The sequence below is a fragment of the Dipodomys merriami genome, unplaced genomic scaffold (assembly GCF_024711535.1).
Source record: "Dipodomys merriami isolate MVZ:Mamm:240054 unplaced genomic scaffold, mDipMer1.0.p SCAF_373, whole genome shotgun sequence".
Taxonomy (NCBI): domain Eukaryota; kingdom Metazoa; phylum Chordata; class Mammalia; order Rodentia; family Heteromyidae; genus Dipodomys; species Dipodomys merriami.
The window spans coordinates 854,618-880,691 of NW_027205304.1; the positions used below are offsets into that span (position 1 = coordinate 854,618).

The window sequence follows — 26,074 nt, forward strand, 5'->3', positions numbered from 1 at the left end:
GGGCTTGCACAAGTGGGGTGAGTGTCACGTGGAGATTCTGGGTCAGACTGCTTCTCCCCAGGGCTGAGGGAGGATGTTTACTTTCCCATCTCCACCTCCTTGTGGCCCACAACTTCCTTCACCATGTGGCTTCTCCTTTTCTTAAATTGCAGAAGGGCCTCCGTTGTGCAGTCCTCCAGCCTCCACCTCCCATTTGGTGCTGAGAGACTCACCTTGCCCTTGGCCTCACCTATCCCAACTCGACCACCTGCCTTGTCTGATCCTTCGCTATGGCCTGTGCAGTCTCCACTTCTCCTTCTCATCCTTCTCCTCCCCCTTCTTCCCTCGTCCCCTGCCTCCCCATTTCTGGTGTCTTTGTCCTTGACTCTTGTCCCCCAGTCTCTGCCTGTCTCTCCTCCCAGGGGAAGGGGATGTCCAGGGCCAGAGCTGGCTGTTTCAGAGAGAGGAAGGTGGGCATGAGTCTTTGCTCAGCTTTGCTCCCAGAGTCAGGTCTTAGAAAGGGTGAGGAAGATGATGGTCCTGGGATCACTGGAACACCAAGGCCCACTGGTGTGTGTTTTTTCCTTGTCTTCCCCTCCAGGCTGGATCAGGACCCTGCAGTTTCCAGGTGTCCAGGCCACCTCTCTTGCAACTGGCTGCCACCTTCCTCAGGTGCAGAGATGACTCACTCAGTGACTCTGGGTGTCACGTTGCCCTGCGGGTACCTTTGTGCCCTCCTGCCAGGCCATGTGTCACAGGGTAGGTCTGGTTCTGGACTTCGGGATCTACTTTAGACTTCTGCTGAGTTGTGGCTCTGGCCTGGCTGCATGGCACAGTTTCTGGCTGCCAACGTTAGAATACTGAAACTCCAGTAGTGGGGACCCCAGGTCATCCCTAGGACCTAGCTTGGGTTGGGGGCAAAGAAGACTCAGAGCAGCAATGAGTCACACATTTCCTAGTCCATGGCACACTCTGACACAAATGAGAAGAGTAGGGTGGAGGTTCGGTGATTCACAGGCTGGCTCTGTGGGAGTCTGTGCCCACCTGTGCCCAGGAGGAGCCTGGTGTCAGCTTAATGAGGGGACAGGGAAATGGGATTATGTGTGAGAAAGTATCATGCGGCCATCACTGTGTGCAGAGGGTGACTTCTCTTTTTCCTCAACTTCCCCTTAATCCTTGCTCTCTCTTCTGTGCTGGCCCCCAAGCTTGCCAGGCTTTTTCTGCTTTCTCTCCCCATGTGCTTTCTTTTCTTCCTTCCCACAGGTCAGAGACCTGTAGCCTGCAGACCCTTGTAGCCTTGCTGGTCTCCAAACCCGCATTGCTTTGTTCTCAGTTTCCAGGCATTTTTGGATGGAACATGTTGATACCTCCACTGGGGAAATGGAGGCACTGGGCTTTTGGGTTGAATTAGTCCCTGATGAGAAGGTAGTCACCAGAGAGGTTGCAGGGCCTGGCAGCCTGGGAGCCCCCCTCAGAGTTGCATTCTAGCCTTGTGCGTCTTCCACCTGACTGCTGATGGATGAGCCTGAGGGGCCAGGTGTGGCCCGCACTCCATGCTCATGGGACAGGTCAATGCTGCCCCCTGCGGTGTGCAAAATCCCACCAGCAGCAGTGTGGGGAGGTACCTGGGGCCCTGGTGCTTGCATGGTCCTGGGGAGAGGCAGATTTGGAGGCTCAGGTGGGATTCATGGTCCATATTTTGAGGACATCTGTGTCCTCTCTCCCTCGGATCCAGATCACCTGCTCAAGGCTGAGCCGTCTTCTTTTGTTTTCTTTTAATGCAGTCAAGGGCTGAGGCCCGGGGAACAGCGCACATCGCAATGGTTGAGCCTCAGGGGCCTGTTTTATACACTGCTGACCACCTTGGCCCCTGGGTTCCAGGCAGGCACTGCCATGGTCAGGGGTGGGGTCCCGCAGACTCAGGTGGGGTTCTCTCCATGGGGTAGAGGTGACAGATAGTTGAGGTTCAGCTGCCAGCCACTACCACCATGGGAACACAGTGTCCACTGCACTGCTGCTCACACCTGGAGGCCTTCCTTCCCCTGAGAGCCTCCCCCACCTCTCTTAGACTCTGGGACCCCTGATTGCCGCTCCTCTGTACCATGAGGGCCTGAAAATGCCTAGTTCTGGCCAGGCCTAAGCAAGTCAGCCTACGCAGAGTGGCTCAATAGCGGGGAGTCTTCTGGTTTGCAGTCTTCAGACCCTCAGGCCCTTTGTCCTTCTTAGGTACCCAAAGGCAGAGGCATCCCAATCCCCCCATCCCTCCTTCCCTGTCCTGCCACACCAAGACTTCACCACCACCACCACCACCACCACCACCACCCCACGCTGTGCCCCTCTCCTCTGGATCTACCCTGGCTCTGGCCTCCATTGCTGTCCTCCTAGACACCTGGGTGTTGAGGCTGTGTGTGGAACAGAAACCACCTTTCACAGGCTTTGGTTGGTCCACTACACTCATTCCTGTGGCCACACATGCCAACCTAAGAATGAAATGGTGCACGAAGATGCCACAGAAGGGGTCCTGGAGAGGACAACTCCCACATGCCTGTCCAGGGCTCAAGGCCCAGGAGGATCAGTGGAAGAGGCGTGGTCAGGCCTGGTGTGGCCTGGCTGCCAGCTTCAACTTCCCTGTCTGGAAGAATCCATCTCCCACCTACTGTGTAACACCTGGCACCACTAAGGAGCAGCCTGAGGGGAGCTCAGGTCACAGGAGGAAGGTCAAAAACAACCATGCTGGGAGGCCAGAGACTTCACAGGTAACTCCAAGCCCTGGAGGAAGTCTGACAATTAAAGTAGTTCTACAATGGGACATAATGTGTCATTTTCATACACAGATATAATATACTTTCATCATAGTCATCTTCTATTACTTGGTACTTGGGTTTGAATGCAGCACTTGGTGTTTGCTAGGTAGGCAATTTACCACTTGAGACACAACCATAGTTGTTGTCTACGTTAATTTTTCAGCCTTAGACTACACTCATCCTACCTCAGCCTCCTGAGTAGCTGGGGATACAGTGTATGCCACCATGCCCAGCTAGATGCTGTTCTTGTTGCTTTTTTGGAAGCAGTATCAGCCCTGTGTCCATCAAAAGTCCCAGCCTCCTTTGGGAAGAAACCAGCTCAGTCCTGGGCAGTACCAGCTGGACCTAATGCAGACTGATGGCCAGGAAGCTGACTGTGATGAGCACAAACACAGGCTCTTGGAGGATCCAGTCTCTCCAGAGAAATAAAGTGGGTATGAAAATCCATTTTGTGCATATATATATATATATATATATATATATATATATATATATATAATTTTTGTATGCTGGTCCTGGAGCTTGATTTTGGGGCCTGGGCACTGACCCTGAGCTTTATCACTCAAGGCTGTTGCTCTCTCTATATGTAAATACTACAATCTGGGCACTGGTGGCTCATGCCTGTAATCCTAGCTACTTAAGAGGCTGAGATCGGAGGATTGTGGTTCAATGCTGGGCAGGAAAGTCTGTGAGACTCTTTTCTCCAATTAACCTCCCAAAAAGCCAGAAGTGGAGCTGTGGGCTCAAGTGGTAGAGTGCTAGCCTTGAGCAAAAGAGCTTAGGGACACCATTCTGGCCCTGCCTGAGTTCAAGCCCCAGGACTGGCACCACAAATGAAATAATAATTTCAAAATCCCAATTGTGTCTCCCACCTTCAAACATACAGTATTTCTCTTTCCTCCTCTGGCTTTCAAGCAGAGCTGAGGAAGCCATGTGACTCCAGAATGGGATGGTGAAGGAGATGCTTGGGGCCAGGCTCTCTGGCTTTTAGAAATGAGAGAATAAGGAACTTAAGAAAACTCAGAAAAGCCATGTGGGTAACACGAGGGAAGGCGGGGGAGCGCCTCTCCCAGGCTGGAGTCCTCACCTTGTGTGGTAGTGGGCAGGGTGCATAGGTGCCCGGCCCAGGCTGGCACATTCCTGCAGACACATCTGTCTCAGGGACACGGAGGGCTCATGCTCTGTGGGCCGAGACCCAGAGGTGCCTCTCCCCCCGCCCCTACCCCAGGCCTTGGCACAACCTTAGGGAAAAGGAAGGAGGCTAGAAGACTCAGGAATTAAATTTTCCACCCACCAATTTTCCAGAAAGGAAAATGAGTTGAGACTCAGTGACTGCTGCATTTACTTTACTTGTACATATGTTTTTCTTCGTGCTGCTCCTGGGGCTCGAGCTGCACTTCTTAACTAACCCTTGGTCAGACCTCCTCCTTCTGTGGCCTCCAAGAGGCTACAAGAATGACCCCCAGCACCGGTCTGCTGCTGTCCACACAGTGTAGTCTGTTACTGGCTCTCACCCATTGAAACAAGTCAAATATACCCTGCTTATTTTCTCTGCATTCTGGGCTTCCTGGCAGGAAGCCAGGGTCTTCTCTAGTTTCCCTCGGTTGGTCTTGGCCAGTTTCCTACTGGTTATTTCTCTGCCTCTGACTCATGCACTTCAGTGCTGTTTCTCCAAGCAATTCCCGTTCAGCCCACAGCCAGGGTTCTCAGGGGTCTGTGCTAGTAGCATGCCTCGAGGCATTCCATCCTACACCCAGGCAGGATGGGGAGAGGCCAAGGCTACTGCAGCACTCTATGGAGAGAGGCCTCCTCTCCCATCACTGCCTCCTGTCACATCAGCAAGGCACAGACTCTTCTCCCGTCCTGTAACCTTGTCATCTCTGGGCTATGGATCCCAGGGTTCAAAGGAGTGACTCAATGAATGTTCTTAGCAACCTAGAAGAAAAATCTCTACACTTTGTAATTCTACAATTCACCTCTGGCAGAGCTCATGGCCATAAAATGGATTAAAAAGAAAAAAGATAAGACTTGCTAGACCCAGTGCCATATGCCTGTAATTCCAGCATTCAGGCGGGGGGCAGGGAGGATGGGGGGGCGTGGAGTATCAAGTCCTGGCTAGCCTGAGCAATCTAGCGAGACCCGGAGAGGGGGGACCAAGATGGCGACGGGGCAGTAGGGAAACGCCACAGCTCTCTCCAACCAAAAAGAGAGTTCGAGTTCCTACGCTTAATCTCCCCAAGAGACCTACAACAACAAAAAGACGAACACTCAGAGAAAAACCAGAGGCGGAGAATAACAAAAAAAGAAAGAGAGAAAAAGAAGAATTTCAAAACAGAGAAAAGCGAAGACCCCTCCCCCAACCTTTACTGGCCGCGCGGCAGTGCGCCAAGCCGCCGGCCAGCCAGCCCCGGTGGGGGCTGGGGGAGCCCCAGAGACACAGCAGAGACACAGGGGGCCGCTTTCAGAACAGCAGGTACTGGTTTGCAGAACAGCAGATCGCCAGGAACAGAGAAACCTACCAGCCGGGAGTCTCCACGAGGATCCCACCCCCACCCCTCACTCTCCACCCGAGCAGAGAGGCTCCATCCCGCCAAAGCCGCTCGGCATCAGCAGAGTGACAAAAGGACCTGCCAGCAGACCACCCGGCCGCCTGATCGCGATCGCAACGACCCAGCACTCTCCACCCGAGCAGAGAGGTTCCATCCCGCCAAAGCCGCTCGGCGCCAGCAGTGCGACAAAGGGTCCTGTCTGCAAACCACCCGCCCGCCCGCCCGCCCGATCACGATCGCAACGACCCGGCGGGGTCACTCGGGCCCCAGAGGTACCGAGAAGAAGCTGCCTGAGCGTGGACACTCTTGACCGGACAGCTTCGACAGAGGCAGAGACAGAAAAGAATCACACAGAGCCACCACGGCCCAACCCAGCCCGGATTGCAACAACTGACGACCTACACCACACAGAAACAACCAGCTCCAGGGTGAGTACCCCACAGGGGAAGTGTATCCCTCAAGGGAGACCAGAGCTGGAGGGAATCCCCAGACCCTGACCTAGACTCCCTACCCCAGCACCCGGACCACAGGACCCACTAAAACTGGGAACTGTTTGAGAGCTCCACCAGCCCGTGGAGCACACTCAGCTGGCCAGGCTAGAGCAAGAGCACCCCTGGAAGGGAGCTTAAATGCCCAAGCCAGGAACAGCGCCCCTGGGTCAAGACTACCAACAGTAGAAGAAATTCGAACTGTGTCCCCCAGGCTGTATAACCTAGGTGGTATACACATCAGCACAGGCCTAACGAGTGCGCTCCAGGCTGCATAACCTAGGTGGTATACACATCAGCACAGGCCTAACAAGCGCGCTCCAGGCTGGGGCCGGAACCAGGCCCGGGGATCCGGCACCTGAACAACACAACCAACTCCTCCCAATTGAAGTAAAAAGCTGAGCATACGCCTCAACAGAGGGGAGAAAACCAGGAAACAACACTCCCCCGGGAAGCACGCCTGTGACAACAAAAGACCTGGAGGCCCAGGACAAGAGAAGCCCAAACCCCACCAAAACTCCACCCATATACCCTAGACTGAGAATTGGGCAACACAGGCTGCCAGCACCTGATAGTAAGCAGGAGCTCAGACTGTTAAGGCAGCTCAGCAATAGAGTGATAGTCTTGGATGTATGAGGCCCTGGATCTGATTCCTCAGCATCACAAAAGCAAAAAGGGTCAGAAGTGGTGCTGTGGCTCAAATGGTAGGGTGCCAGCCTTGAGCTGAAAAGCTGAGGGACAGCACCCAAACCTAGAGTTCAAGCCCACAACCAGCCCAAAACAAATAAACAAAAACACATCAGGAGCTCATAGCAGACTCCAGCATTTGGGAGAGTGCATCCAGAGCATCTGTTCTTCACAAGAGCACCCATAGGAGCAAACACAAGCAGTCTAGGCTGCTCAACCCTTCCAAAGGCGGGAACTGCCAGCAATCTACAGCAGAGAGCTGAGAATCCTAAGTCAGAATAGCAGCTGGAAATAGGCTCCCAACAGAACCCAGATCAGGCACAGACTCTCTCTACCAATACAGAATCAGCAGCCAAGCAAAGACAGACACACCAAAACAAAATTGAAGAGCAGTCTCCTGAACCTCCATGCGAAAATCACAGAGAAAAATCACAAGGTTTACTACCACCCAGGACAGCAAGCCCACCTCAAAAGCCAGCAGCCACACAGGGGAGAGCCCCAGTGGGAGCAAAGCAGGAATGGAAGACAAAGGCTACTTCCAAGGGTTGCTGGAGGCAATGACTCAAGAAATAAAGCGAGAAATTGATCAGAAATTGAAAGAGCACAAGGATGAACTATCCAAAGAGATACAGGGTATCAAACAAGAGATGCATGCAAAAATAGAAGCTGCACAAACCTCAGTAAGAAGTGAGATAAATGCCAAATTAGAGATAATGCATACCTCATTGAGAGGTGAGATCAGTACTCTGAGAACCAACATTGAATCCATAAAGGGATCCATTTCCTCCATGCAAACCACAATAGAAGCCACTGTCAACAGAGTGAATGAAATGGAAGGTAGGGTGTCAGATACAGAAGACAGAATACACCAACTGGACCAAAAAGTGACAGATATGGAAAAAACACTCAAATTAAACCAAAGGGATATTCAAGAGCAAGCAGATAATGCTAAAAAATTTAACCTTCGCATAATTGGAGTGGACGAAGGTGAGGAATTCCAGAGCAAGGGAATGCAACACCTATTTAACAAGATAATCAATGAAAAATTTCCCCACCTCAAAAACGACCATCTTAACTACATCACAAAAGCTTATCGAACACCCAACAAGCAAGACCCAAGGAGAAACACTTCTAGACACATTATAGTAAAAATGATAGATCTGAATAATAAGGAAACAATCCTGCATGCAGCAAAAATGAAGAAGGAGCTATACTACAATGGGAAAAAAATAAGAATTACTGCAGATCTCTCCACACAAACAATGAATGCAAGAAAAGCCTGGGAAAGCACCATACGAGCCCTGAGAGCCAATAACTGCCAACCCAGACTGATCTACCCGGCAAAGCTAGCATTCACATTTGATGGAGAACTGAAAACTTTTAATAGCAAAGAAAAACTAAATGAACACATAAACATTAAGCCAGCATTACAAAGAATTCTAAGAGGGGGGACACAACCTGAAGAAAGCAGCCAGGAACTGGGGCCTGCCCCAAACAGGCGTTACTCAAAGTCTAACTGAGCAAGCACAGGAGGAAAGGAAAAAAGAAAAACTTAGGAAAACAGAATGGCAGGGACAACAATGCATCTCTCTATACTTTCTCTTAATATAAATGGGCTGAATTCGCCAATTAAAAGAAAACGAACTGAGGACTGGATCAGAAAACAAGACCCATCCATCTGTTGCCTTCAGGAGACCCACCTCTCAGCCAAACATACAAACAAACTCAGAGTGAAGGGGTGGAAAAGGATCTACCAATCAAACGCCCCCAGTAAGAAAGCAGGTGTAGCTATCCTGATATCTGACAAAATAAACTTTTCATTAAAATCAGTACAGAAAGACAAGGACGGACACTACATATTAATAAAGGGAACAATCCAAGAGGAGGATATAACCATCATCAACTTATATGCCCCAAATATTGGTGCACCCAGATATGTCAAACAAATGCTCTCAAACTTACAGAATAAAATAGATCCCAATACGATAATACTAGGAGACTTTAACACACCACTCTCACCAAAGGACAGGTCTACCAACCAGAGGATTGGCAAAGAAGCTACCGAATTAAGAGAGGCCATACTTCAAGCGGAATTAACTGACATCTACCGAGTATTTTACCCTAAAACAACACAGTACACATTCTTCTCAGCAGCTCACGGAACTTTCTCCAAAATAGACCATATCATAGTTCATGCAAGGAACTTAAGCAAATACAAAGGGATCGACATAATCCCCTGTATCCTATCTGACCACAGTGGAATCAAGCTAGCTCTCAATAACAAAGCATACCGCAGAAATTTCTCCAATACATGGAAATTGAACAGCACACTCCTTAACAATGCCTGGATAACAGAAGAGATCAGAGAAGAAATAAAGCATTTCCTACAATTCAATGAAAATGAAAACACCTCACAAAGAAACTTGTGGGACACAGCAAAAGCAGTCCTGAGGGGCAAATTTATTGCCCTCAGTGCCCACATCAAGAGAATGGAGACAGACCAAGTAAATAATCTCATGTTGCAATTAAAACAGCTAGAAAAACAGGAAAAAATGGGACCTAAAGCTACTAGAAGAAGCCAGATAACCAAATTAAAAGCAGAGATTAACCAATTAGAAAATCAGAAAACCATAACCAAAATAAACCAAACAAAAAGCTGGTTCTTTGAAAAAATAAACAAAATTGATGGCCCATTGGCTAGATTAATTAAAAAAAGAAGAGAGGAAACCCATATTAATAGGATTAGGGATGCCACGGGAAACATCACCACACGTACCCAAGATATCCAAACAATTCTAACAGACTACTTTCAAAAGCTATACTCTCTAAAGGAAGAAAATCGGGCAGAAATGGATGCATTTTTAGAGAAATACAAGTTGCCCAAACTGAGCAAAGAAGAAGTTAACCAATTAAATAAGCCAATATCCTATAATGAGATACAGGAAGATATCAAAAGTCTTCCAACAAAAAAAAGCCCAGGACCAGATGGATTCACAGCAGAATTCTATAAGACCTTTAAACAAGAACTAATACCCATACTCCTCAAGCTCTTCAGAGAAACAGAGAAGGAAGGAGCTATCCCAAACTCATTCTACGAAGCCAATATCACACTCATCCCCAAACCAGGCAAAGACCCAACCAAAAAGGAGAATTACAGGCCAATCTCCTTGATGAACACAGATGCAAAGATCCTTAACAAGATTCTAGCTAACAGAATCCAGAAACACATAAAAAAAAATAATTCATTATGACCAGGTAGGCTTCATCCCAGAGACACAGGGATGGTTTAACATACGTAAGTCAATAAATGTAATCCAACATATCAACAGAGCCAAGGTCAAGAATCACATGATTATCGCTACAGATGCAGAAAAGGCCTTTGACAAAATTCAACATTCATTCATGCTAAAAGCTCTGGAGAAAATAGGAATAGAAGGAACATTTCTAAAAACAATAAAAGCCATTTATGACAGACCAATAGCCAATATTATACTTAATGGGGAAAAGCTGCAACCAATTCTCCTAAAATCAGGAACAAGGCAAGGATGCCCACTGTCTCCACTCCTCTTCAATATAGTCCTAGAACCCTTAGCCAGGGCAATAAGGCAAGAAAAAGACATTAAAGGGATCCGCATAGGGAAAGAAGAAGTTAAACTATCCCTTTTTGCAGATGACATGATACTATACCTCCACGATCCCAAAAACTCCATCCCCAAACTCTTAGAAATCATAAATCACTTCGGCAAAATAGCAGGATACAAAATAAACCCACAAAAATCAGTTGCCTTCCTATACACTGATAATGTACAGGAAGAGAGGGAAATAAAGGGAGCAACCCCATTCACAATAACCTCCCGAAAAATAAAATATTTAGGAATTAACCTAACCAAAGATGTAAAAGAACTATTTAATGAGAACTATAAAAAGTTAAAGAAAGAAATTGCAGAAGACACTAGGAAATGGAAAGACCTCCCATGCTCCTGGATAGGCCGACTTAATATAGTAAAGATGGTAATACTTCCAAAACTAATATACAAATTCAACGCAATTCCTATTAAAATCCCAATGACGTACATCACTGAAATACAGAAAACAGTCCAAAAATTCATATGGAACAACAAAAGACCTAGAATAGCCAAAACAATTCTAGGGGATAAAGACAATATTGGAGGGCTATCCATGCCGAACTTCAAACTCTACTACAGAGCTATAATAACAAAGACAGCATGGTACTGGCACAAAAACAGACCCGAAGACCAATGGAACAGAATAGAAGATCCAGAAATAAACCCACAGGCCTACAGCCAGCTGATATTCGACAAAGGAGCCAAAGACATACAATGGAAGAAACACAGCCTCTTCAACCGCTGGTGCTGGGAAAACTGGGCAGCCACATGCAGAAAACTAAAAGTGGACCCCAGCCTATCACCATGCACCAACATCAACTCAAAATGGATTAAAGACCTTAACATTAAACCTGAATCTCTGAAACTACTGCAGGACAGAGTAGGAGAGACACTTGAACTAATAGGCACAGGAAGGAACTTCCTGAACAGAGTCCCAGGGTCACAACAAATTGGAGAGAGACTCGACAAATGGGACTACCTTAAAATAAAAAGCTTCTGCACAGATAAAGCTATCGCAACCAAGCTAGAAAGACAACCAACTAATTGGGAAAAAATATTTACCAGCAATATATCAGACAAGGGGTTAACATCCTGTATATACAGGGAACTCAAGAAACTAATCCCTCCCAAACCCAACAAACCAATTACTAAATGGGCAAGGGAACTAAAGAGGGACTTCTCAAATGAAGAAATAAAAATGGCAAAGAAACACATGAGGAAATGTTCATCATCCCTGGTGGTGAAGGAAATGCAAATAAAGACAACCCTGAGATACCACCTTACCCCAGTCAGAATGTCCCACATCCACAAATCAGCCAACGACAAATGCTGGAGGGGATGTGGAGAACGAGGAACGCTATTACACTGCTGGTGGGAATGTACACTCATACAACCACTTTGGAAAGCAGTCTGGAGGGTCCTTAGAAAGCTAAAGATTGACCTCCCTTACGACCCAGTCATACCACTTCTAGGCATCTACCCTGAACAACAGGAACCAATATACAAGGACACGTGCACCTCCATGTTTATTGCAGCACTGTTCGCAATAGCTAGGATATGGAAACAACCTAGATGCCCCACCACAGATGAATGGATCCAAAAATTGTGGTATCTATACACAATGGAATATTATGCAGCCATTAGAAATGACAAAATAATGGCATTTGCAGGGAAATGGATGGAGCTAGAAGGAATCATGTTGAGCGAGGTAAGCCAAGAACGAAGAGACAAACAGTACATGGTCTCCCTGATAAGTGGATGATGAATCCAAAATGTTAGGTGATATGACAAAACTAACAGGACTTAAGAAACAAAGAACTCCCACTCATCTGGTTGAACCACTACTAAATATCCCCATGCTGCTGATCACATATATGGTATATAACATATGAGCACCGTTATATATTACAGACTGTGATAGACAATTTGCTCCAGGAAAGTTAGAATGAACTTGTGACTTTAAATGAGCATCATTATTCCACAATACTGTGAATTTCCGGAAATTAAGTAATCACAATCAAAAAAAAAAAAAAGAACCTTGGGGAAGGGAGGGAGGGAGGGGATGGTAGGGGGAAAACAATGGAGGGGGTAACAATGTTCAAGAGGAGGTGGAAGTGTACTCATTACCTCACTCATGTAACTGTAACCCTCTGTATAGTATCTTTACAATTAAAAAAAAAAAAAAAAAAAAACCCTTGAAAAAAAAAAAAAATCTAGCGAGACCCTGTCATAAAATGGGTAGTTCAGTGGCAGAGCATTCACCTAGTATGTAGAAAGCTCTGGGTTTAATTATTTAAAATGGCTTAAAAATAATGATGAAGGCTGGACACTAGTGGCTCATGCCTGTAAACCTAGCTATTCAGGAGGCTGTGATATGAAGATCATGGTCCAAAGATAGCCCTGGCAGGAAAGTCTATGAGACTTTTTTTTTTGCCAGTTCTCAGGCTTGAACCCAGGGCCTGGGCACTGTTCCTGAGCTGCTTTTTGCTCAAGGCTAGCACTCTACCACTTGAGTAAAGGCCAGTTCTGGCCTTTTCTGTTTATGTGGTACTGAGTAATCAAACCCAGGGCTTCATGCATGCTAGGCAAGCACTCTATCACTAAGCCACATTCCCAGCCCCTATGAGACTCTTATCTCCAATTACCTATCAAAAAGCCAGAAGTAGAGATGTGGCTCAAGTGATAGAGCATCAGCAGCCTTGAGTGAAAAAGCCAAGGGCTCTAAGTTCAAGCCCCAATACAAGCTATATACGTGTGTGTGTGCGTGCATGTGTGTGTGTGTGCGTGCGTGTGTGTTTTGTCAGTTGTGGGGCTTGAACTCTAGGTCTGGGACTGTCTCTGAGCTCTTTGTACTCAAGGCTTGCTCTCTATGAGCCACAGCACAACTACTGTTTTGGGGTTTTTTGGTCAGTCCTGGGGCTTGAATTCAGGGCCTGGGAGCTGTCCCTGAGCTTCTTTTGCTCAAGGCTAATACTCTACCACTTGAACCATAGTGCCACTTTCAGCTTTTTCTGTTTATGTGGTACTGAGGAATTGAACCCAGGGCTTCATGCATGCTAGGCAAGCACTCTACCACTAAGCCACATCCCAGTTCACATCTGTTTTTTTTTTTTTTTTTTGAAAAGTTAATTGGAGATAGTCTCGCAGAGATTCTTCTTTCCAGGGCTTTGAACCACGATCCTCAGCTCTCAGTCTCCTGAGTAGCTAGAATTATAGGCGTGAGCCATGGGTGCCTGGTTAGTAAAATATATTTTAAATATATTTTATTAAATTTACATTTACATTAAATTTATATTTATTGTATTTAGATATACTTATATTGAATTTATATTAAATAGTATATTAAATATATATTAAAATGTATTTACTTCATTAACTTACCCATTTGCATTTGAAATGAGTTATACAAAACTCAGTGCTTGGGGGCTGGGAAGGTGGCTCAGTGGTAGAGCGCTTGCCTTTCATGCCTGAGGCCCTGGGTTCAATTCCTCAGCACCACATAAGCAAAAAGAAAAAAGCTGGAAGTAGTGCTATGGCTCAAGTGGTAGAGAGCTAGCCTTGAGCTGAAGAGCTGAGGGACAGCGCCCAGGCCCAGAGTTCAGGCCCCACGACCGGACCCAAAAAAACCCCAAAAAACCCAGTGCTTACATAAGCACAACTTTTTGATGAAGGTCCAAAACTTTTGGAGCCTTTGCATTTCAGCCTGCTTGCTACCATGACAACAGATCAGCTTTAGACCATCTCATCAATCTTGTAGATGCTGTGATCAGGACACAGAGGTGTCTGGGCCTTATCTGGGGTTATTTAAAGGCTAGGGGTACAACCCATTCATTCCCTTCTGGAGCACAATGGTGGCTGACACTGGTTCGTGGCGGGAACCTCACCAACAGCTCTTGGTTTGTATATCTATGTACACTGGGCCTTGCTAGGTAGGGAGTTAGCATGGCATGATGGGTAGGTCCTAAGATCGAATGAGTAATCATCTAAAGGAACAGGAGGCAGAAACTCTGTTTATCATCTGAATCCACAAGCTTGCATGACATCATTTCTACCAGAATCTATGTTGAAGCAGTCATAGAGCTCATACCCAAGGAGAGAGGACACTGACACATAATGATGCGTTAAAGTTCAGGGAGTATGGTAACAAACTCCCACAGATTCTGAGGCTGGGTCAATCTGCCACATTGGACTTTCTGATCCAAAATACATGAAGATTTATGTGTATCTACAAACCCTGTTTCTTGAGCTCTGCAAAGCCCTTTAAGTGTGTCAAGACACCATTCTCCTGGATTCCCAGTAGCCTTTAATTTTCCATTTCTAGATTGCATTAAAAGACTCCTTTCCCTGGAGCTGCCCAACCCATACACAGGCCTAGGATTTTAGGTGGGTGAGCCTCCCACCAGGGCACTACCAGGCCACCTTTCCAACCCCTTCCTGCTCTTATCTGAGGGTGAGAAAGAGGGAAGTGAGCAACAAGCTGGGGGAAGTGGTCTAAGGGGAAGTGGTCTAAATGGTTTTGGTGAGGTAGTCTGGTCACCAGAAGTCGTGGTTGTGCCTGCACAGCACTGGCTGGCTGTGTTCTGCCTGGAGGGTCCCAGGCATGAACCTGGAGTTAGAGGTATCCAGGATAGGGAAGAACTGGAAGTCATTATCTACCAGGATAATGAAGGGTTCCTTAAACCATAGAACAGTAGCAAAAGCAGAAAGAAACCCAAGTGTCTTCATCTCTGTAACTGATTGTCGGGAGGAAAGAGTTGAGGTACTGTCCTGCTGCAAAGGCTGAACGAGAACCAGCAAGTCATTGGCAGGAGGCAGGAAGAAGCTCCCCCAAGGCCATTTTGTAGCAGTGCAGGCGAGATGATCAGCACAGCAGAGATAAGCTCTGGAGAACATGGCTGGACTTGTGGATCACTTGTGAAGGAAGGATGAAGGTGCCTATGTGTGGACTTGGATTGGCAAGGCTGGACATGTACAGTACCTTCTGTTTCCTGTTAGCTATTATGATATAAAATTATAAACTGTAGCATGTTTTTGATGAGGGGGTGAAATTACCCTATAAAGAGCTCCTGGTTGATGACTGGTTGATGAATGCCAATGTCCAGTCTCAGAGGGTATGATGGGAGTTTCACAAGGCTCCACTCTACCTATCAGCACCCTTTCCCACCAGCTCAACTGCTTGGAGATTAGCCAGTCTCTTCTAACTTCTGCACCACCTACCTCTCCCTGGCTGAGCCATCTAGCCTGGAGAGCCTACAAAGGCCCGGTGGTATGGGCCACCTGACTAAGGGCTATGGTGCCAAAGACTCTAACCAATAACAGTGTGCCAAGCTCAAGCCACATCAAGGAGCCAGCTGGCTGGAACATTTATTAAGCTCTCCACTATGGCTTATAGGAATCTGGGAAGAAGTCACAAATGAACAATTACCCAGGGCTTTATTAACAAATTCAGAGAGGCAGTGCTGAAGCTCCCACCCCACTCCAAACAGCAGAAAGCAGGCAGAGGGGAGGCCAGGTGCTCATGGCTTTTCTATCAGCTACCAGGAGAGAAAGGGAGGCCAGAAAGGCAGGGCGGCCCCTCCTTCCTCTCAGGGCTGGGACTGAAGCCATGTTTCATTGTGCTCCTTCTTCTTGTTCATCTTTTCCAAGTGCTTATGTCCTTGAGTGGGGAATGGAGAGAGGGGAGGGGAAGAACATGTCAGAAATCCTGTAAGGAGGATGGAAGGAAGATGCAGTCACAGCTACAGGCCCAGGGGCCAGCAGAAGCACCATGCACTCTGAGCTGGTGAGTCTGTCTCTTCCCCTAACCCCCAAAGCTCCAGAGCAGCCACTGAGATGCCCGAAAACCTTTCTTTACTTGACACTGCAGTGGCATGCTGGCATTTGAGAGAACACAGTCAGGTCTGGGATTCACCTCAATGCTGAGCTCTGTGGTGTCTAGGAGGTCCAGACCATGCTCGCTGAGGGAGGAGGGGCTTCCAGGCTCCTAGAACGAATGGGTCAAAAATTAGAGTAGTCTCTGAACCCCTGTCATTGCCAATGGAAACATGGTTCCAGTTGAGTTCCAAAGAACAAGTCCCAGGGTCCCCCCACAGTCCCCTCTCTCTTGGCCTGCTGAGTCCCTTAAAATTCATTCAGCTTTTGGAGCCAGAGGATGGGAATCTCCTTAGGACAGATCAAAGAGGTTTTGCTTCCTGGTCTCTGCTGTGACAATGGCATTGTTTGGATCTTCTTGAGCACAAGGCCATCCTCCCCCTGCTGTATCCCACCTTCTCCCATCCTCTCCTTCCCTCTCCCCAGAGCAGAACAGAGAGGAGCACAGATGATACATATTGTGCTGCAGATAGTGTATGGAGCTCGTTCAGATATGTATAATGAAATCCAACCACACAATGGTAAAATCAGCAGGAGGTAGGGTAGGGCCTTTGGGAGGTGGTGAGGTCAAAGGGATTAGTGCCTTTCTAAGAGGCCAGAGAGCTAGCCTGCTGTTTTCTACATGGGAGGACATGAAACACTGACACTCTGAAGTGGCAGTTGCCCTCACCCGAGTTGGCTGTGCTGACCCTGCTCTCTATAGAATCAATGTATGTTGTTTATCAGCCACTAGGCTGTAGTGCTGTTATGGAAGTTCAGGCTGCCATAACATAAGGTACTTTCATCTTGGACTCTGTGTCAAGATGAGAAACAGGCTGAGAAGAAGGAGTAGATAACTTGATAAAGAACTGAGGATTCATGTTTCAGTCACCTCACTCAAGCCCCAAGCTTTGCCTTCTGCAGCAAGTAGGAGAACCTTTTCCTGGAAGAACAGACAGCCAGGGCAGGGGGAACAGGGGCCAGCAGTCTTAGGAAAGAGCAGGGAAACAGGGCAGGGCAGGGGGTGGGAGAGGAAGTGTTGCAAGGGTGAACTGATGATCCTGAATTCCTGGCTGTAGGAAGAACTGAATTTTAAGAGGCTCAGACATAATACTTATTTGGGACTTAGGAGGTAGAGTGCTATTCCAAGTTTTCACCATTTTTTAACTTATTTTCCTATTTCTTTCATAAAAGCAGAGTCCATGCCAAGTCTGCAATAACTCATCCCACTTTTCTTGTCCTTTGTGATTCTTTCCACTGCTGTCCTAAGCAGTGTTCTGAGAGAAGAACTGCCACATGCCTGTAGCCTATCAGCCCCAGGGTCTGAAGGACGAAAAGAATGCTGAGGGCACATACCTTATCTGCATCTTGCCACTCCTCACTTGATTCATTCAGGATTCCTAGTTCTTCCTCATCCTCTTCCATCAGGCGGAGACTACCAGTAATGGCAAAAAGTAGGGGATTTCAAACTGTTATTTTAGGCCTAAGAGTTTCTCAGAGATACTCAGGAAAGGATGAGAACCAAGCAGAGTTGGGCTCTAAGTTCCCAAACCTGCACCAGTGAGTACTTCTCTTTACACAGTAGAGCTGGCTCTAGACTGTGCTGGAAGAAAGGGTTCTAGGACTAAGGCAAATCCAAAAAGCACTGGCAGTTTCCTGTTCTGAGTTAGGTGAGAAGCTCTCAAAGTGACTGATGTGCAGTGTAGCCACAAGAGAATGGGAAACTCACCAAGTCAATGGGCTGTCCTGACCAGGACTTAGAAGGGCTGGTGGAACTCCAAAATACAGTGCACCTGAGTGCCTTGATTGCTGGGTTCTTGAGAGGGGCAGGCTGTTGAGAATGAAACAGGATCAGTGACAGGAGAAAAATAAAGGTAACACAACTCACTCCTGTAATCCTAGCTACTCAGGAGGCTAAGACCTGGAGGTCTGAAACCAATCTGGGCAAGACCGTCATCTTCAAAATAACCAACAAAAGGCCAGGCTTGAGGTATGGCTCAAGTGGCAGCCAGCCAGCAGTGAGCAATCAAATTTACTTAGTGCTTGCTGGCACTGGCAAAAAATAAAGGGTAAAAGAGGTAAGATGGCTAGTGTTAAAAACCAGAGTATGTGTGAAACTGTAACCTGTACTCCATGTTTATAACAACAACAAAAAGAAAGAGTGCAAGAGAGACATTCTGAAGCTATAAAAGGGAAAAATGTAAGATCACCCAGGGTCCACAGTATGCTGCAGTGGGAACAAACAAATACTAAACCAATCCTAAATCACAACAACAAACTGGGGACTAGCTGGTCTCCTTTCAGCCTCACCGGTAGACAAACTCCAGTCTTGAGCCATCTTCTTCTTCCTTCTTGCCCACTGTCACCAGCGGCTGCCTGTTTCTCAGCACGGTGGAAGTGAGGGTGGGTGTGGGCGGGACACTGCTCAGCTGCAGGCTCTCCTCCTGGGATGAGGATGTGGAGGATGTGGAGGATGTAGAGGGCGTGGAGGATGTGCTCTCTTCCTGAGAGGAGGAAGAGTCCTCTCTCTGATGCTGGTAGGAGCCTACAAGAAAGCAGGTGGGATCTGCCCTGTGCAGCTTTACTTTCCCAAGACCTACTCAGATTTGGTAAGGGAAAGTTAAGCAGAAGAAAATGGAAAATTCATATGGCCTGTCCTCCTCAAAATTGAGCAGAGTCCTGAATGCATAGCCCTGTGCTATGGAGTCCTACATACTGAACACACAACCCTGTGTATAGCTCTTCTTAAAAATACATTAGAGCCGGGCGCTGGTGGCTCACGCCTGTAATCCTAGTTACTCAGGAGGCTGAGATCTGAGGATTGCGGTTCAAAGCCGACCCGGGCAGGAGAGACCTTGAGACTCCTATCTCCAATAAGCCACCAGAAAACCGGAAGTGGCACTGTAGCTCAAGTGGTAGAGCACTCGCCTTGAGCTGAAGAGCTGAGGGACAGCGCCCAGGCCCAGAGTTCAAGCCCCACGACCGACCAAAAAAAAAAAAAAAAAAATTAGGAGGGCTGGGAAGGTAGCTCAGTAGTAGAGTGCTTGTCTTGCATACATGGGGCCCTGGGTTCGATTCCTCAGCACTAAATAAACAGAAAAATCCAGAAGTGGTGCTGGGGCTCCAAGTGGTAGAGCACTAGCCTTGAGCTGAAGAGAAGAGGGACAGTGCCCAGGCCCAGAGTTCAGGCCCCGTAACCCACATAAAAAAAAGGAAAACTAGGCACTGGTGACTCATGCCTATAATCCTAGCTACTCAGGAGGCTGAGATCTGAGGAGTTCAAAGCCAGCCCAGGCAAGAAAGTCTTATCTCCAATTAACCACCAGAAAACTGGAAGTGGCGCTGTGATTCAAGTAGTAGAGTGTTCATCTTGAGCTGAAGAGCTTAGGGACAGCACCCAGGCCCCAGAGTTCAAGCTCCACAAGCAACAATAAATACATAAATACATGCATACATACATACATGCATACATACATGCATACATACATACGAAGGCAGCCAGGTGCTGGCAGCTCATGCCTGTAATCTTAACTACTCAGGAGGCTGAGATCTGAGGATCACAGTTCAAAGCCAGCCCAGGCAGGGAAGTCCATGACACTCTTACCTCCAATTAACCCCCAGAAAAGTAGAAGTGGCACTATGGCTCAAAGTGGTAGAATACTAGCCTTGAGTGAAAAAGCTCAAGGACAGTGCCTAAGCCATGAGTTCAATACCCACCATTGACAAAAAGTAAGTAAATAGCCAGGTTCTGGTGGCTCATGCCTGTAATCCTAGCTACTCATGAAGCTGAGATCTGAGGATTGTGGTTCAAAACCAGCCTGGTCAGGAAAGTCTGTGAGACTCTTATTGCCAATTAACCACCGGAAAAACAGAAGTAGCACTGTGGCTCAAGTGGTAGAGCACTAGCCTTGAGCTAAAGAGCTCAGGCACAGAACCCAGGCTAAGTTCAAGCCCCACAACTATAAGTAAGTAAATAAGTAAATAAATAAAATAAATAAAATAAATAAATAAAGGAGGCCGTTTCAGTGCCTTGGGTCTTGATATCAGCAAACCAGACTATAAATCAGAGTTAATGGCTTAGAGACTGAAACTTAAGCTCAACCAATCAGAAACCACCAAATGAACCTGCAACGTCTAACTAGAGATTTTCTACTTTAACCAATCAAACATCTATCTACTTTGAATTACTTCAAAAAACACCTTTAAAAGCTCCTGCCTATAATCCTAGCTACTCAGGAGGCTGAAATCTGAAGACTGAAGTTCTAAGCCAGCCCTGGCAGGAAGGTGTGTGACTTTTTTTTTTTTTTTGGGGGGGGGGGGAGGTCCGGTCATGGGGCCTGAACTCTGGGCCTGGGCGCTGTCCCTCAGCTCTTCAGCTCAAGGCTAGCACTCTACCACTTGAGCCACAGCGCCACTTCCGGCTTTTTTCTTTTTGCTTATATGGTACTGAGGAATCGAACCCAGGGCCTCAGACTTGCAAGGCAAGCACTCTACCACTGAGCCACCTTCCCAGCCCCTGTGTGAGACTCTTATCTCCAGTTAATCACCAAAAATTCAGATATGGAGCAGTGGCTCAAGTGGTAGAGCCCTAGCTTTAAGTGAGAAAGCTAAGGGACAGTGTCCAGGCTCTGAGTTCAAGCCCCAGAATCAGTGCTTACATGCACTTGAGTGCAGACACACAAAACACCTTACAAAAGTTACTTCTTCAGAACTTTCAGTCTACCCATTTCACAAACTGTTGAATTGTCAAATAAACTTATTAACAAGTCAATATGCCTAGTTTTTAATACTACCTTTTAGGTTTTTTTGCCCAGCATTCATATTCTGTGAGGACTTCCCTGTCCCCTCTCCTCCGTAAGACTACAAACCTGTCCCTTCCAGTTTTCCCTCACTCTACTCTCCCTGCCTTTTCCCCACAGCTCTACCTGATGCTCTCTGAGGAAGGTGTTTCATTTACTGTTGCAATCCCAGTACTGATGTGCATTGTCTGCTTAATGAACAACAGAACCAATCTCACTGTCATTTCACCTTAGCAAACCAATCCTTATCAATGATTTGGATGACACATAGGCTTCTTTTTTATTTTTTGTGATAGTACTAGGGTTTGAACTCTGGACCTTGCACTCGTTTGGCTTTTTTGCTCAAGGCTGACACTTTACCACTTGAGTCACACCTCACTTTCCAGTTTTTAGCTGGCTAATTGGAGATAAGTCTCATGGATTTTTCTGCCCAGGCTAGGCTGGCTTTAAACTGCAATCCTCAGATCTCAGATTCCTGTGTAGCTGGGATCAGGCATGAGCCACTGCCACCTGATGCTGTTCTCATAGTCTTGATGCTCATTCTTCCTCTGTTCATCTTGGACAAACCTGGGCCTGAGTGCTGTCCCTGAGCTCTGCAGCTCAATGCTAGCACTCTACTACTTGAACCACAGCGCCACTTTCAGTTTTCTGGTGGTTTATTGGAGATAGAATTTTACAGCCTTTCCTGCCCTGACTGGCTTTAAACCACAATCCTCAGATTTCAGCCTCCTGAGTAGCTATGATTACAGGCATGAGCCACTGGCGTCCAGCCAAGCAGCTCAAGGCTAGCACTCTACTACTTGAACCACAGCGCCACTTTCAGTTTTCTGGTGGTTTATTGGAGATAGAATTTTACAGCCTTTCCTGCCCTGACTGGCTTTAAACCACAATCCTCAGATTTCAGCCTCCTGAGTAGCTATGATTACAGGCATGAGCCACTGGCGTCCAGCCAAACCTTACCCTTTTTAAAAAATCTAGCTTAAATTCTAACTACTTGGGAAAGCCTTCATAGATCAATCTAAAGTAGTATGGCCCTTCTCTTACTAGAATTTATTTGTACAAGCCTTCAGGCAGTTATTGGCAAGTATTCATAATTCATACTTTTCTCTAAATGTACTTTCCCTTTTTCTGTTTAAATAAAAAGCTGCTTGAGAATTCTTCATGACTTCGGAAAACATAGCATCTTCTATATTGTTAATTAGTTTCTTGGTTGTGTAAAGAATAATTTTAGGTGGCATAGAAAAGATATTAGAAAGAACTCATGTTGGGATTATGGCTCAGTGGTAGAATACTTGGTTATCATGTGCAAGACTCTAGCTTTAATACACAGTATTGGGAATAAGAAAAAAGAAATCCCACTTTATCTCACATTATATGCAAAAATTAATTCTCAAAGACCTAAATCTAAGAGAAAAAAAACTATAAAACTTGGTGTGTCAGTCCTGAGGCTTGAACTCAGTGCTTGGGCACTATTCCTGAACTTTTGTGCTAAAAGCTAGTGCTTTACCATGCTTGAGTTCCACTTGTGGCTAGCTTTTTGGAGGTTAACTAGAAGTAAGAGTGGGCACTGACTTTGCTGCCTAGGCTGACTTCAAATTGTGATCCTCAGATTTCAGCCTCCTGAGTAGAAATGATTGCAATCGTAAGCAGAAAGCACAGGACTGCCTCTGTGTGACAGGTTTGGATTGCTCCTTGGACTCTAACATCAAAAGTACAAGCAACAGAAGAGGAAAAAAACAAGAAGGTTCAATTTCATCCAATTTAAGAACTTTTGTGTTTCAGAGGACACTATCAACAACAACAAAAAAAGGGAACTCAGACAAAATTCTTGCATATTATGTACTGGATAAATAGATCTTAAATCTAGAGTATATTAAAAAAAACTTGCAACTCAACAAAAAAAATAAACTCGTTTGAAAATGAGAAAAGACAATTATGAGAGGACTAGGAGTATAGCTCAAGTGGTAGAATACTTGCCTAGTAATTACTGCCCTGAGTTAAATCTCCAGTACTGCAAAATAAACACAAAAATGAGCTTATCTATCTATCTATCTATCTATCTATCTATCTATCTATCTATCTATCTATCTATCTATTTTGGGGGGAGGGGTCCAGTCATGGGGCCTGAACTCGGCCTGTGCGCTGTCCCTCAGCTCTTCAGCTCAAGGCTAGCGCTCTACCACTTGAGCCACACACCACTTCAGGCTTTTTTCTTTTTGCTTATGTGGTGCTGAGGAATCAAACCCAGGGCCTCATGCATGCAAGGCAAGCGCTCTACCACTGAGCCACCTTCCTAGCCCCTCTATCTATATTTTTGGCAGTCCTAGGGTTTCAAAGTCAGGGTAAGAACTTTTACTATTTGAACCATGCCTCCAGCCCAATCATTGCTTTTTTTTTGGGGGGGGGGTCCGGTCATGGGACCTGAACTCTGGGCCTGGATGCTGTCCCTCAGCTCTTCAGCTCAAGTCTAGCACTCTACCACTTGAGCCACAGCGCCACCCCCGGCTTTTTTTGTTTTGCTTATGTGGTGCTGAGAAATCGAACCCAGGGCCTCAGGCATGCAAGGCAAGTGCTCTACCACTGAGCCACCTTCCCAGCCCCCAATCATTGCTTTTATTATTAGTTTCTATTTCATTTTTTCATAGATGTTTGCTGTTTTTGTTTAGTGAAATCGTAAAAGAAAATGAAATCCCTTAAATAAAGTGCTTATTTGACAAAATTAAACTCTGAGGGGAGTCAAAGACCACCCCTACTCCTCTAAGCAGAGGTATCAGAAGGTACCCCTACCTCTAATGTGACTTGTCTTGGATTGGAGGCGATTCTGTGGGCTGCCCTCTGCTGTGTTCTCCACAGGGCTGAGTGAGTGGCAGTAGGTGGTCACTGGACCCCACGGAGGGCTTGGTGTCTGGGAGACCTGCTGTAGACACTTGTCCAGGTAGGAGAGTCTAGGAAGGGGTGAAAAGGCTGACGTGGCTACTAAGCCTTCTGTAACCCACATCTCTGCTCATCCACCCACTAACTTACATAAGTGGCTTGTCCTGATAGAAGAGGCGAGGAGAGAATTCTGAAAGGAGTTCCAGGAATGCCAGATTGGGGGGTTCCCCGGAGGAGCCAGCTGGAGGAAGCTCAGACAAGGAGAACTTGATGCCTTCCCTTGGTTGGGCACAATTAATTCATTCTGAAATTCCCTCTTGTCAACCAAAGCATACCCACCACCACAAGACTACTGCTTTTCCACATAACCCCCTCTCCAGGACTCAACTCCCCACCCTCCCTGTACTGGGCCTCCAACCAGCACTTCCTCACTTGTGAAGCTTGACCACAACATCTCGGTTTTGAATCTGGTGGGGTCCAAAGCTCAAGGCAAACCTCCGGGCGAGGTCTCTCATCTCCATGAAGGCTGGCTGCTCACTCAGGCCCTGGGACCCCTGCTCCTGCAGCAATTCTGTGTACAGCTGTGTCAGGAAGACATAGCATGATTGGGAAAGAAAGAACAACATAGCTCTAAGGAAGAAAAACAGTCTCTCCTCTGCCCAAAAATCCCATGAGGCTTAGGAGGGCATCTACTACTTTTGCTCTATTTTTAATCCCAGGACACCACTTCAGTCTCTGACCCCTGTAGCAGAGGTTTCAGCCCTGCTCTGTAACAATAAATAAATAAATAAGCCTGGCAACTAAAGGAGGCTGTGAGAGAATAAACTAAAAATTGAGGAATTCCCTGTTGCTTTATTGTTGGTCCTCCTACATCTTAACAGACAATTGGGCTGGGGTAGAAACTGCCCAGTCAGAAACTTTTTCTCTCCTTCCTTCTTTTTTTCTTTCTGCTGGTCTTATGGCTTGAATTCAGGGCCTGGGCAATGTCCCTTACCCTCTTTGTACTAAAGGTTTACATTCTACCACTTGAGCAATAACACCACTTCGGGCCTTTTCTGAGTTTATTGGAGGTAAGAGTCTCACAGACTTTTCTGCCCAGGCTGGCTTTTAATGGTGATCCTCAGATCTCAGCCTCCTGAGTATCCAGGATTACAGGTGTGAGCCACTGATACCTGGTTTCAGAAACATTTTTTAAGGGACTTCAAGGCAAGAAAGAACCTGTCATGTGAAGAGAGAATCAAAATAAGAAGGTTCCTGCTCTCAAAGATCTCATGGTCTAAGCGGCTGACGGGAGAGTGGTGGGGACCTTGGAGAGGATGTCACAGGTGTAAGGCCCTCTTTAGGGAGCACCTGCTTGAGGCTTAGCAGCAGGATTCGGGAACAATGACTTCGGTCAATCTGCCTTGCTCTTGTCAATGTTTCCTTTATAATGTCACCATAGTCCCTGTAGAACTGAAGAAGAGGAAACAGGAAGGAAGAAAATGTTTAAACACAGGTTAAAAAAACTTCCTCTTTGATTTGTTTACATCCCTGACCATGTCTATTTCCTAAAGAGCCTTAGATAAACACGAATAAGCATAAAACAACACCAACTAGATAGACCTCTTCTCTAATGGGAACAGAACTCAAAAGAAATCAAGACTTTAGGTGAAAACCCAAAGAAAATAATTTTACCTGAGCCCAATTCCTGAGTCAGCCTGCCAGCACCCACTATCACATAGCACTACAACCTATATGAGCACCTCTTCCCCCCAAAGACAGAATCCACAGAGCAGAAGCTTCTCTGTGCTGTTTCCTGCCTGGCAGGCCTAGTACACAAGGTGCTCAGTAAACATAAGTGGTACAGATGAGGCTGAGATGCTAAGCTACACATCTAGGTATCTTGTGAGGAATGGCTAAGAGCCCAAAGAGCTCCCTTCCCATAGCTTAGTACGCTCCTTCCCCTTTCCACAGCTTAGCATGCTCCCTTCTTAGGTAAAAGCTAGGCCCATGTAGTAAAGGTAGTAAATAATCAACCAGTAAATAATCAGCCATCAATCCCCTTTACCTTCAGATGGCACTTCTCTGGGGAAGCTACCACCATATAATGCAACAAGAGCCCTTCAGTGACCTTCAGGTCTGGGCAGTTGCAGGGCCCCTTATCTACTATTTAGTCCGCCATGATAAAGCCCCTGGCCCATACATCCATACCAGGGTCTCCACCTCCTAGCCCCTTCTAGCCCCTCTGAAACCTCCAGGTTATATAGGTCACCTCAGACAATAGGCAGTGCTTCTTCTCACTTCTCCCTTGTGAAAAGGGGTCTTGCCAGCCCCCTTTCCCAGCAATAAACCTTTCTTTGTTCTCTGTACCTGGATGTGTGCGTGGCTTTCTAGCAAAGTCCCAATAATCTAACAGATCCCTTCTCTATTCTTTTTTTC

The 26,074-nt window shown here is 46.6% G+C and overlaps 1 protein-coding gene across 2 annotated transcripts in view; it reads right to left on the reverse strand.

Moving 5' to 3' along the window:
* Nucleotides 1–15,537: 15,537 nt before the first annotated feature.
* Nucleotides 15,538–26,074, reverse strand: part of Stag3 (STAG3 cohesin complex component) — a 38,578-nt gene continuing 28,041 nt past the window's right edge. For both annotated transcript variants that reach the window (XM_069989221.1, XM_069989223.1), the window contains exons 26-34: nucleotides 25,007–25,108; nucleotides 24,089–24,237; nucleotides 23,807–23,935; nucleotides 23,570–23,727; nucleotides 18,294–18,528; nucleotides 17,713–17,814; nucleotides 17,340–17,418; nucleotides 16,045–16,116; nucleotides 15,538–15,789 (exon numbers count right to left, since the gene is read on the reverse strand). In XM_069989221.1, coding sequence (XP_069845322.1) covers nucleotides 15,766–15,789; nucleotides 16,045–16,116; nucleotides 17,340–17,418; nucleotides 17,713–17,814; nucleotides 18,294–18,528; nucleotides 23,570–23,727; nucleotides 23,807–23,935; nucleotides 24,089–24,237; nucleotides 25,007–25,108 — 1,050 coding nt within the window. In that variant the 3' untranslated portion in view covers nucleotides 15,538–15,765. The remainder of the gene's footprint in view (nucleotides 15,790–16,044; nucleotides 16,117–17,339; nucleotides 17,419–17,712; nucleotides 17,815–18,293; nucleotides 18,529–23,569; nucleotides 23,728–23,806; nucleotides 23,936–24,088; nucleotides 24,238–25,006; nucleotides 25,109–26,074) is intronic.